Genomic DNA, 13,113 nt, shown 5'->3' on the forward strand with positions numbered 1-13,113 from the left:
CAATTTTCAGCTTTTGTTACCTTTGTTGCCTGGAATTAAAATGCATTTTTTTAATGTTATCTACACATTCTACCCCACAACTGCCAAGTGAAAAAAATCTAGAAATTTGTAGAAAATGTATGCAAAATAAAAACTGAAATAGATGGTTTAAATAATTGTCCACCCCCTTATAATAGCAATCCTAAATTAGCTCAGGTATAAGCAGTTGCCTTCAAAATCACACACCAACTTAAGTGGCCTCCAACTGTTAAAATGTAGTGATCCACAGGATATATTCAGCAGTTCCTGCAGGTTCCCTCTGCTGGGTAGTGCATTTCAAACGATGACCATGAGCGCCAAGGAGCTTTCAAAACTCGGGGATAGAATTGTTGAAAGGCACAGATCAGAGGATGGGTATAAAAACATATCAAAGGCCTTGAAAATCCCTTGGAGCACGATCAATGATCTATATGATCGATGATCAATAAAAAGTGGAAGGTGTATGGTACCACCAAGACCCTGCCTAGATCAAACTGTCCCTCCGAACTAGATGAGTGGGCAAGAATGTGACTGATCAGGGGGGCTACCAATTTGCCAATGGCAACTTTGCCGGAGCTACAGGCTTTTATGGCCAAGACTGGTCAAATTGTGTATGTGACAACAATATCCCAAGCAAATCCACAAATCTGGCCTGTATGGTACTCAAGAATGCCCACCTTGAATCCTGTTTGAAGTATGCAAACAAAACACTTTATTCTATAGCCATGTAGCCATGTGTCAAAAGTTATTGTGATCTGACGAAAATAAAATGGAAGGTTTGAATCTAATGCAAAACGTTATTTATGACGCAAAACCAACACAGTGCATCACCAAAAGATTACCATCCCTGCTGTGAAGCATGATGTTATGGGTGCTTCTCATCAGCAGGGACTGCATCAGGATAAAACTTGTCTGGATAAAAGGGGTAATGAATGGAGCAAAGTATAGAAAACTCCTAGAAGAAACCCTGCTGCTCTCTGCAAGAAAGCTGAAACTGGGATGGATTTTCAACTGTCTGTATGGCAGTGACCTGAAGCACACAGCCAAAACTACATTGGAATGGCTAAGCCCTGACCTAAATAAATCCAATCAGAAATCTGTGGCATAACTAGGTGAGTGCTGTCCATCAACGCTCCCCAAGGAACTTGACACAGTGGTCAAATATTGCCAAATCTACGTGTGCAAAACTTATATAGGCTTATCCCAATGGATTCACAGCTATAATTGCTAACAAAGGTGCTTCCAGCAAAGTGTTAACTCAGGAGGGTGGAGACTTATCTAATTATGATATTTCCCATTTTGTATTTTTAATATATATTTCCCCCCTTAACAGTGTGGAGTATTGTGTGTAGAGAAGTGGAAAACTAATTTCTAATAAAATTGTATTTTCTATTTTCTATTCTGTGCTTGTGCATGAAGTATTATTGTGTCTGTACCCTTAAACACAGAACTCTATCTTAGACATTGCTGTCCCCTTGTGGCGTCAATTAATATTGAACACAACACTGTTATCTGGAAAAGGGAACACTATGGCAATGTGGCCAAATACATACAATATCTTTATTTTCCATGGTTTTGTCACAGTTTAAATTAAACCTACCTATCCTGGCCAGTCAGTATTTCCTAGTCTAAATGCCAGATCCAGGTAAATTAAATTATCGGATGTTATGAAGGAAACCACAATCAGTGGGCCTCAGTATGGCTTTCTGTATTATGAATATGTCTAAGAAATAATCAGAGACTACATTTTCCCAGGAATAGTTTCAATTGCCTCTCCTAATCATATTATTATTACATGAATGCTGTATTCGACCTGGGAATATAAAACTAAGTAGAACAGCATTATAATCTGAAATCAGCACAGTTCATCTTCAGACATTGACCATTTTTGTGTTAAATCAACACAATGACATGACAGACTGCGTTAACAAAAAAACCTTAGATGTTATTTCACCCTGCATCTTGTGATATCACTAGTCATATGCCTGGTTTAAAATGTAACTGTACTTGAGTTATTTTAACAGATTTTAAAACATAGTCTAGTCAGCATTTAGAATTAACAATAAAATGGGTCACACTTTAAAATAAAATGTATGTATGATACCAGAGTACAAAATATGTGAATATCTTATGCACTTCATCTGCTGTTAATCACATGTATAACAAGGTTAGGATTATATTCATGTATTACTTCATTAGGAATCTGGTGCCCATTAAATTGTTACCATACAATGAACCAGGGTGGTATAGCTTTTCAGTTCAGCAGGTAATGGGTTCTACATTATGTATTGTAGATCAGATTTACAAGCAGCAAACGAATGCATATGAATAATATTCTACTTTGGCATTTGCAGAAACACAGATAACAGCCAGTGCGTATGTTTCCAATTGCAGGCTCTGAAAGCCTTTCGCCTTCACACGTCACCTATGACGGGCACCAGGCTCAACATGTTATGTTTCTCAAGTCCTTGAAACCCCTTGAATGGTTACTTCCTCCCTTCCTAAAATCACAGGTTTTTTTCCCCGTGGCTGCACAGTTGTACATGTTCCAGTATGTTCTGCACTGCGAGGAAAAGCTGCAGCAGCAGGGCTTCGCTTTGCCCAAATGTGACAGAACAACACCTGATCGACAGCGGAGTCCTCCAATCCCCGGCCCGGGTGGGTTGGATTTCCTGTCGCGGCAGCCAATCAGGAAACCGAAAATGGCAAATCTCAACCTGGGCAGGAGAGCGGGGGAGGGGAGCAGTGGATGGCAGGCACTGTGGTCATATCTTGAACTGGTTTTGTTTTTTTAGAGACACATAGTTGTGTGTTTTCTGCGCTCAGGTAAAAGGGGTTTATATTCCTTGTCATGTGTCCCGCGTTGTGATAGCCGTCTGCAGCGAGACGCGCGTAGTGCTTCTGCATTCAAGTGTCATGTGACCCAGAAGTAGCTTTTGCAACTTATTATTGATTTTCGGCCGAAGTTGACAATATGTTGACCTACTTGTGAAAGAAATACGAAAGTTGTCTTTAGCCACGACCTGCGCCGTACGATTGTGAACTGCGGGCGATCGTATCCTCTATAGCATTCATTTTAATCAGCCAGATGATGTAATTAGAGACGGCTGGGGAGAGGAGTCCAACTTGCGCGTACAGTCGGGGGAAGCCATGATCCAGTCTCTTCCCAAACACACTGTCGTGTCCGCACGGTGTAAATGCGCCGCTTTTGCGTGTCTGCGCCGCGGCCGGCCCGGGCCCGCTGACCCGCCTCGCCTGGGGGTTCATTTCTACAGCCGCGGCGTAAAGTTGGCCCGCGAAGTTTGGGCGAAATGAAAGTTGCGGCCTGCGAGAAAGTATTTAATTATTTATTTATTTAATCAGGAAGTGACAGTGGAAACATCAGACATGTTGAGCGGCGTCTTCGTCTCGGCGCGGCGGGAGAAAGTGCGAAGTGCTGCGTGCATTAAAAAGTTCAACAGTTTGGATATTGTTGTTTCATCTGTGCATTTACTCGACTTGATCCTGTTAATGTCGGAGGCCAGGGCAAGCACCGCTACGGGCTGTTAGTGGGAGCGGGGAGCAGAGGTATTAATAATCGCCAGACCCGGGTCGTGTCTTTCGCGGATTGCTTTAGTGTTTAAAACTAAAAACGCCTGGGAGGTGCGCCGCGCTGCAGGTTTGTCAGTCAAAGTGTGTTTCTCAAAGTTGGGCACCTGCCAAGTCCTCCCCCCATGCACTCGGTCTCGTCTCTAATCCAGCTCTAGCACTGTGCGTCCGGCACTGCTCTTTCTCACGGCTGTGTGGACCGGATCAGCTGGACACAGCTGGACACAGCTGGACACTTGCGCCGTGGGCCCGGGCGGGAGGCGTGCGCAGTCGTGCACACGAGTGACTCTTTCACATGCAAATGACAACACGCGTGTCTGCCCGGGCACTGTCGCCCCACGGCTAATGAGCCCGGCGTTTGTAGATCACTGCCCTTTCAACGCAAACCCGCAGGACCAAAAGCCAGCCAGACATGCATACGAACAGACGTACACCACTACTTGTCTGTATATAATTAAGCATGAGAAGAGTACCCTCTAAGGGAAACGGTGGAGCATGTCAATATTCAAGCCTTTATTTGTAGTACATATTATGTCTTAAACTAAAATCATGCGGTTTTCAACTCTTAAATGACAAATGTGCACACTGTGCACATTATTATAAAGTAATATGCTAAGTATGCACACACACACACAAAGCCTATGCAATATGAACTTTTAGTTACACTCTAGTAAGTCTGGAGGCTACTGTATGTATAGAACACATTCTGGTGATTTTTTTGGTGGCTTTTCAATGAGGTAGCCTATATATTTGTACACCTCGCAAGGATTTAGATTGTACTTCTTTATTTTTATTTTTAAGGTTTCTGTAGGAGCTGTGAGTGGCATTGGCACACATGTCAACTCCCACAGACCCCACAGGTGGCATGCCACACCCGGGCCCTTCTCCTGGGCCTGGCCTATCCCCAGGGCCCATTCTGGGTCCCAGCCCTGGACCGGGCCCCTCACCTGGATCTGTGCACAGCATGATGGGACCAAGTCCTGGCCCCCCCAGTGTCCCACACAGTATGCCAGGCCAAGGAGCGGGGGAGTACCCTCAGGATGGCATGCATCAGATGCACAAGGTATGAACATGTTGGGATGCTGAGGTTCTGTTTGTCAAAACGTGTGCCACATGGGATTTGATTAACAATAAAAAATAACAACAAAACAGAAATTGAGATTTATTCTGTCTAACTTGATCATTGAAAAAAAAAATCACAAGGAAAATACATTTTTGTTTTTTGTCCTTAACCTGCATGTGTGCATACATGTGTAATGGAAGAGGGGATAACAGAAACTTGAGATATGTTAATAAGACACCTGTTGAGATTCAGATAGTCATAGGAAAAGCCCGATTTGTAGATGAGTAGATAGATGCTGGACAGAAAATGGCATAACCTTTGTACAGAATTTCCACAAATGAATGGACAACCAGAACTCATAGACTTTGAAAGGAAATCTCAAAAGTACAGGCTGTGCCACTATAAGTTGTTGACTCCAGCTCAGTGGAAGCTGTAAATCAACTGTAAATCGATGCCCTCAATTCCAAGACCAGTTGAGTGCCTGTGACACGTTGTGAAAAGGAGGGTGGGAACCAAACCCTGGCAATCAGCAGCAAATGAATGGAACACCCACAGTGCTCCACAAGAACCCTGAAACTGCTGTCCACAGCGTGAAAAGAAACTTCCTGAAAAGACATGATGGCAGATTCGCACTGTCATTCATCAACCGCACTGAGAGACGGAGACGCTACCACAACCTCCTGCCCCTAAATTATTAGCCCCAGTTCTTTAGCCAGTGCTATGTAGGCTTCCAGAACAGAAAAGATGAATAAACCAGTTCAGTCTGGATGTTTATTAATTTATGTCAGATCTGTCTTTTCCCAACCCTTCAAATAATACTTTCAGTGCCTAGGATACATTAGAAGAAGGAGAGCACATGAGGCACTTGTACTGTTTCTTAGTATTTCCCAGTCTTCCCTCAGCATTATTTTCTTTTGGTAATTTACTTATTTATATTATATTTCAAATCTAGTGGACTGCGTATTTCAAAATGTTCTCTACTCGTTTAGCCGATGGAAGGAATGCATGACAAAGGACTGGGAGATGAAATGCACTTTAGCCAGATGAAGAGCATGGGAATGCGGTCACTTCACGCTGGGATGGGTCCTCCACAGAGTCCAATGGACCAGCATAGCCAAGGTATTGTCAGCTTCCAGTATTAAGTCACTGTGCGCTCCGAGCAATCACTCATGCACCCCCAGGATTATTAATGTATGCGGCTCAGAACAGCAATTTATAAAGTTACATGTTTATATATATTCTGTTCAGTCATAATTTAAAAGTGATTTCCAACAGAAATTGTCTTTCCGAAATATGTGAAATTGTCTGCAACCATGTAATAATAAAGTGCATGAAGATAGTGTAGATTCTTCCAAGAAAATTTCCATTTCGGGTTAGTAACCATCATTTTTAAATAATAGCAAAGTATTAAAAATCTGAACTGTTTCTTTTAGTTATAACATTAAAAAAAAAAAACATCCTCATACTCTGCAGGTTACCTGTCCCCTCACCCGTCACCTATGGGTGTGCCTGAACACGCGTCGAGCCCAATGTCGGGAGGGGGTCCCACCCCTCCTCAGATGCCCCCAGCCCAGTCGGGTCCAATGATGCCCGTAGACCCGCAGGCCATGGCTCAGCAGGGACGAGGCCCTTCCCCTTTCAGTCCAGTGCAGCTGCAGCAGCTCCGAGCTCAGATTCTGGCCTACAAGATCCTGGGAAGAGGGCAGCCTTTACCCGACAACCTGCAGCTCGCGGTGCAAGGCAAGAGGACCCTGCCAGCGATGCAGCAGCAGCCTGTCAACACGCCCTACAACCGGCCTCCAGGTCAGTGAGAGAACTACGGGCTTGTCAGGGCTTTGGGCTTTTTATGTAAGAATGGTAAAATATTAATGGAAGACTTGGCATTGTTGTGTTGCAGTACAAACATAAGTTTATTATTCAGAAAAGTGTACATTCAAAAACGTGGGAGTGCGATACATACATTTTAGACCTGACATTCTATAATGAAATGTCTTTACATTTTATATTAAACAAATAAGAAGAATGAGGAATGCATTTTTAAAAAGCAGAATGTAATGCATGAACTTAAAAGAAAATACGCACTTGTTTTAGGTATGCCAATGCATGTGATGGGCGGACCTCCAGCAGGACCGTCTTCAGTGCCAGGAATGCAGGCACACGCTCCCAGTGTGGGTCCCAAAGGTTGGGCAGAAGGTATGACTTCTGTGTGGCAAACCAAGAAACCCCTCTGCTTTGGTAGGGCAGTTGTGTGCTGCCGCTTGCGGGAGTCCCAGTATATCAGATACAACTCCGATCCTATGAGGCCCAATTCGCAATTCACTCAAGAGCCCCTCAGTGATGATTTGTTGAGATAAACAGTGTTTTAGGTAAAGCTCGCCTGTTTACTGCTGCCGTTGTTCTGCTTGTCTGTTTGTTTTCAGGACAGAATGCAGAAGCACCCAGTACCCCTCAGAAGCTGCCTGTTCCAGCTCCCAGTGGCCGGCCGTCTCCCGCCCCTCCTCAGGCTCCGAGTTCCGCACCGCCCATGCCCAGCACCTCTGTGTCCCAGCAGCCTCCGGGCCAGCCGTCGCCCATCATCCAGCTCCAGCAGAAACAGAACCGCATTACACCGATCCAGAAGCCTCAAGGGCTCGACCCGGTGGAAATTCTTCAAGAGAGAGAGTACCGGTAGGATATCTTGGTTTAAAGCAGGAATTAAAAATGAAGCAACAAATATACAGTTAGACAGATGGGTGGGAATTCAGATTGCATTGACACCTGGTCTTGTTTTATCTTTCGCTCCTTCCAAAAAGGCTGCAGGCGAGGATCGCTCACAGAATCCAGGAGCTGGAGAATTTGCCAGGCGCTTTGCCACCCGATTTGAGATCCAAAGCCACTGTGGAGTTGAAGGCCTTGAGACTCCTCAATTTCCAGCGGCAGGTGCTACTTTCAAGTCCAACTTCATTAGACACATTCATTAAACATCTTCTCTTTCATTGTCTGTTTGTGTCTTGACATTTCAGTGACCTATAAAAGCGTCTTTTAAGCAGTCTGGTACTTTTTCTGTCCCCCAAGCATGTAACTGTCCCTTAATTCTCTAAGGAATAAGGAAAACCCAAATTATAAACCTCAGGTTCACTATAGCTCTGGCACTGAGAGAGCCCTGGTCACGCGCGGTCTTGTTCTTTGACAGCTGCGGCAGGAAGTGGTGGCCTGCATGCGCCGTGACACCACTCTGGAAACGGCCCTCAACTCCAAGGCCTACAAGCGCAGCAAGCGGCAGACCCTGCGAGAGGCCCGCATGACGGAGAAACTGGAGAAACAGCAGAAGATCGAGCAGGAGAGGAAACGCAGGCAGAAGCACCAGGTAGATTCATCGGGGGAGGGCTTTCAAACACTGTGTGGGAAGCTGGGTTGTGGGTTCAGTATTTTAGTGGAAAAACTTGTATTGGTGGTTTGTATGAGTTCTTTTTGTCTTACACCTTCATGAGAACAGACATTTGTTGTGATAATGTAATGTTTCAGCTTGTTATATTTGTCTGAGCTGTACACAGGACACAACCTTTAAATGTTACATGTGTATAATTAGAGAACAAGTGAATGAAATGGGTAAAACAAGAATTGTATCAACTGATTGTTACTCTTTAAAAAAAAAAAAATCTTTTAATTCTTGTTTAAAAAAAAAAAAAATGCATTCAGGAATACCTAAACAGCATCCTTCAACATGCAAAGGACTTCAAAGAATACCATCGGTCTATTACGGGCAAGATTCAGAAACTTTCTAAAGCCATTGCAACCTGGCACACCAACACCGAAAGAGAGCAGAAGAAGGAAACGGAGAGGATTGAAAAGGAGAGAATGAGGCGACTGATGGTACGGAGTTTTTCTTGCATAGCACTCGTCCAGGGAAGGTTTATCTGCAGTGCCGCACAGTTGTGCATCTCTTTTTGTGTCATCTTTCCCCCCAGGCAGAGGATGAGGAGGGGTACCGCAAACTGATTGACCAGAAGAAGGACAAGCGCTTGGCTTACTTGCTGCAGCAGACTGACGAGTACGTCGCCAACCTCACTGATCTGGTCTACGAGCACAAAGCGGCTCAGGCTGCCAAAGAGAAGAAGAAAAAGAGAAGGAAGAAGAAGGTTTGTAATCTGAAGAAGTTAACCATGTGTCTATTGTATTGATTTATTGATTTATTGAAGTGTACTATTCCAAGCATGCGAGTCAATCAGTTATTTGTCATCTATGATGTATTTTGTTTTCGATAGAAAGCTGAGGAGAACGCTGAAGGAATGGAAACTAGTCTGGGTCCTGATGGAGAGGTAATTGTGAACTGATACTTCTGAAACTGTAAGACCAGTATATCACCATGAACACCCCAACCACTCCAGCCTGCCTGTTATCAACGCATACCTTGCCTTGATGCTCAGAGGCATTTCATTATTGAATTGATTTCTGAAAAGTAGACGTTTAATCTTACTCATTTCTTATTATATTTATATTGTGTGTAATTTGATTATAAAAGACCAGTAACAATTACCATTATCAGGAGATATTTATCTTTTCACAGCCCATGGATGAAAGCAGTCAGATGAGTGAACTTCCAGTTAAAGTCATTCAGACTGAAACTGGTAAAGTCCTGCAGGGAACGGACGCTCCCAAATCCAGTCAGCTGGAGGCCTGGCTTGAGATGAACCCTGGGTACGAATGCATGAATATGAGATTTGAAACCTGAGTGGAAAAGGCTACTTCAGTGGAACAGGAGCACAATGCATTGTAGAGATATAGTGGTATAGAAATAAAATCTGTAGATAATAATCTTTTATTTTTATTCATATCTAAATTTGGTGCTTGTACGTTATACCACACTACACAGAACTAAGCACAGAGTAACTAACTGTATTCCCCTACAAGAGGCCTGAAACAGCCCGGGTTTAATTTATAAAGGATGATGGGAAACTGTCAGAATTGTTCAATACCCATTGTTAAATCAACACATTTAACAAATTCAAGCATTGTGAGTACTTGAGTATTTCTGACATTAGAAACAGTCTAAACATTTTTAAAGGGTGGAAACTTAATAATGTTTTCTTTTCCAATTTAAGTTATGAAGTTGCCCCACGATCAGACAGTGAAGAAAGTGGATCAGATTTTGATGATGATGTGAGTAAAAATAATTATATCATTTTCGGTTTATTTTTGTATTTATTTTAATTGTCCAGTGATTTATCTGCCAATTACAGGGTGATTTTTAAAAATAATGATCAAACTTAAAACAATCATTACATACCTCATTATCCATTTACCAGACGTACATATGGAAAACACAGTCCTCAAGGCAATACATGTTCAATATGTTCTCATTGTTAAATGACACGTCAAAGTCGATGAATTGAATTCTGCAGTACAGCTTACAGAGTTTCTGTGGACAATGAAGTTCTTGCTTTATTGCCTTTTTGAAATAACCAGTTGTGTGGATAAGTGTTGAACACTTCTTCCTATTATGTAAACTCTTCTAAAGTTTTAGATCTATAATCAGCCTGTATTTGGAAGTATTCTGTCTGATGTTTTCCCCTTGATTAAACTATTCAAAAACTGTGCTTTTGATACAGTGCATGTATTTGAATTAAAATGTTTCAGAACGAAGTGCGTGTAACTGACCTACCTCTCTGCTGATCTCTGAATCTGTGCAGGATGACGAGGACGCTGTGTCTAGGTCTGAATCGGAAGAAAAGAAGTTAATTGATCCGAACGGTGACGAGGTGACTGAGAAGGCAGCAAAGCACATCATTGAGTACGTCACACGCTCCCATCCAGACAGTTTTATTTAGCTTTAGTTGCAATCATTTGACTTCAGTGTTCACTCACTGATCTTGTGTATCCATGAGGCACTGTAAAATGAAATTTGATTTCAGAAGATGACTGAGTGAGACTTAAAGGATATTCAAAAGAAGAAAAAAGTTGATTTGGTAATCCAGAGATTCAAGTTTTCCGGGGATTGATAGCATTAGTGTCATATGTTTGTCGCATATAGACTGAATTTGCATACATATTATTACTGTGCTCTCCCTAGATCTGCCAAACAGGATGTGGATGACGAGTACAGCATGCAGACTGGAGAGCGAGGTTCTCAGTCTTACTATGGAGTCGCCCACGCCGTCACTGAGAGGGTTGATAAGCAGTCCGCGCTGCTCATTAACGGATCCCTGAAGCACTACCAGGTCAGACAGAGGAAACGTCATTTTGATACGACGGGCCGCTGTTATCTTGAATGCAAGAATCAGGAATTGAAATCACAGGAAAATTAATAAATTGATCATGCATGTAAAAATATCAAGCCAGGAGCTGCTGAGGATAATTATTAGTATTGAATTCATTGAAACACGTTTATTCCCTTTTTCTTTTTTAGATTCAAGGCCTGGAGTGGATGGTGTCTCTGTACAATAACAATCTCAATGGCATCCTGGCTGATGAGATGGGTCTTGGGAAGACCATCCAGACTATTGCACTGATCACTTATCTGATGGAGCACAAGCGACTCAATGGGCCCTACCTTATCATCGTTCCTCTGTCGTGAGTAATCAAATTGATCAAAAGTAAATGACCAGGTTACTGACCTTTCATGGCATTGTTTTTGTTGTCATTGATTTAATTAACAAATAAATAATTAATTGGTGCCTGCCATTATTTTGTCTCTCGTGTTATGTCTTCAGAGTTTCGATTCTGTGTTCTTTGCCTGACTGACCATCTCTTTGTGAGGCACAATCATATAGCTTCTTAGTTTTCATTTCAAAACAAGAACAAATCTCAAGTATTTTACATTTCAGTAAAAATGTATTTCAGTACATTTCTGCTTTTCTTTCAGAACCTTGTCCAATTGGGTGTATGAACTGGATAAGTGGTCCCCATCTGTGGTCAAGATCGCTTACAAGGTAAACGGATTCCTTTGTTGTTGAATTCCAACATAGTCTCCCCTGATCTGGACGTCCGGTGTCATTTACACATAATATGTACATTTGAGACAGTTTGCTTAGTTCGCAGTTAGTCAATCCCTGTATTTAGTTTTTTACCTGATCTTTGTGTTTTAAAGGGCACACCTGCGATGAGAAGATCACTTGTCCCCCAGCTGCGAAGTGGGAAGTTCAATGTTCTCCTGACCACCTATGAATACATCATTAAAGACAAACACATTCTAGCCAAGGTAACACAAGCATTTTATTTGAAGTGTTTTGAGATTCCGAGATGGCCGATGAGATAATTAATTGGCTGCCAACTTCTCATCTTGACCTCAGATTCGCTGGAAGTACATGATCGTGGATGAGGGCCATCGCATGAAGAACCACCACTGCAAGCTGACGCAGGTCCTCAACACCCACTACGTTGCTCCGCGTCGACTCCTCCTGACGGGAACGCCCCTGCAGAACAAGCTGCCCGAACTCTGGGCGCTGCTCAACTTCCTGCTGCCCACCATCTTCAAGAGCTGCAGCACCTTCGAGCAGTGGTTCAACGCCCCCTTTGCCATGACCGGAGAGAGGGTAATGCACCGAGTATTTCTCAATTAAGACATCAGTTAAATGGTCAAAGGTTTTACACACCATCCTGGGATTTAAATGTCGCTTTTAACAAGATATTGAGGCTTCACACTGGCTATTTGTGACGTTATATCTAATTTATTTCCTTTTGAATTGTACAAGGTGGATTTGAACGAGGAGGAGACCATCCTGATCATCCGTCGTCTTCACAAAGTGCTCCGGCCCTTCCTGCTGCGGAGACTGAAGAAGGAGGTGGAATCGCAGCTGCCAGAAAAGGTTCACGTTATGAAGCTTAATTTGCTCTTTATTTGGAATATATTCACACTACATTGTACAGCTGTTAAAGCACTGATCTCTGTTTCCTATAGGTGGAATATGTCATCAAATGTGACATGTCTGCCATCCAGAAGATCCTGTACCGCCACATGCAGGCCAAAGGCATTCTTCTTACTGACGGCTCTGAGAAGGACAAGAAGGTGAAGCGTGGCTCAAGTCCGTCTGAGATTAGTGCACAATCTCTGCACTGCTGTAGAACAGATTTAACTCAATCTGCATTTCTTTCTACAGGGCAAAGGAGGAGCCAAGACCCTGATGAACACCATCATGCAGCTCCGAAAGATCTGTAACCATCCGTACATGTTCCAGCACATCGAGGTTCGTAGGGCACAGAGCTCTGACACCCGAAAGGATTGACGTTCAGAAGCCGGACGATTTGGTTTTATGGAGGCTGGTCTATTCAATGACCTCAACTGTCAGAATTACAAATCCTTTCAATTAAAGTGAGCATTTGAATTAAATACCTTCTTTCTTTTTTCCTCTCAAAGGAGTCCTTTGCCGAACACTTGGGCTACCCCAATGGCATCATCAACGGGTAAGATGGCAAATGAAAATGGGACTGTAATGCTATGAATTTGGGGTATAATGACAATCTTTTAT

At 43.0% G+C, this 13,113-nt stretch overlaps 1 protein-coding gene across 5 annotated transcripts in view; it reads left to right on the forward strand.

Moving 5' to 3' along the window:
• Positions 1–2,653: 2,653 nt before the first annotated feature.
• The window catches only part of smarca2 (SWI/SNF related BAF chromatin remodeling complex subunit ATPase 2), a 33,876-nt gene continuing 23,416 nt past the window's right edge, over positions 2,654–13,113 (forward strand). For 2 of the 5 annotated variants that reach the window (XM_066710621.1, XM_066710622.1), the window contains exons 1-23: positions 2,654–2,844; positions 4,408–4,669; positions 5,659–5,788; positions 6,143–6,472; positions 6,761–6,862; positions 7,090–7,336; positions 7,462–7,588; positions 7,842–8,015; positions 8,348–8,521; positions 8,617–8,787; positions 8,914–8,967; positions 9,216–9,346; positions 9,751–9,808; positions 10,339–10,439; positions 10,719–10,866; positions 11,055–11,218; positions 11,511–11,577; positions 11,736–11,846; positions 11,938–12,180; positions 12,340–12,453; positions 12,546–12,653; positions 12,745–12,831; positions 13,002–13,048. In XM_066710621.1, the coding sequence (XP_066566718.1) occupies positions 4,442–4,669; positions 5,659–5,788; positions 6,143–6,472; positions 6,761–6,862; positions 7,090–7,336; positions 7,462–7,588; positions 7,842–8,015; positions 8,348–8,521; positions 8,617–8,787; positions 8,914–8,967; positions 9,216–9,346; positions 9,751–9,808; positions 10,339–10,439; positions 10,719–10,866; positions 11,055–11,218; positions 11,511–11,577; positions 11,736–11,846; positions 11,938–12,180; positions 12,340–12,453; positions 12,546–12,653; positions 12,745–12,831; positions 13,002–13,048 (3,116 nt within the window). In that variant the 5' untranslated portion in view covers positions 2,654–2,844; positions 4,408–4,441. Of the gene's footprint in view, positions 2,845–2,987; positions 3,586–4,407; positions 4,670–5,658; positions 5,789–6,142; positions 6,473–6,760; positions 6,863–7,089; positions 7,337–7,461; positions 7,589–7,841; positions 8,016–8,347; positions 8,522–8,616; positions 8,788–8,913; positions 8,968–9,215; positions 9,347–9,750; positions 9,809–10,338; positions 10,440–10,718; positions 10,867–11,054; positions 11,219–11,510; positions 11,578–11,735; positions 11,847–11,937; positions 12,181–12,339; positions 12,454–12,545; positions 12,654–12,744; positions 12,832–13,001; positions 13,049–13,113 lie in introns of those variants that run through there. The other 3 variants (XM_066710616.1, XM_066710618.1, XM_066710617.1) reach the window with 2 other exon arrangements.

This window comes from Amia ocellicauda, chromosome 8 (genome assembly GCF_036373705.1).
Source record: "Amia ocellicauda isolate fAmiCal2 chromosome 8, fAmiCal2.hap1, whole genome shotgun sequence".
In the NCBI taxonomy this organism is placed as follows: domain Eukaryota; kingdom Metazoa; phylum Chordata; class Actinopteri; order Amiiformes; family Amiidae; genus Amia; species Amia ocellicauda.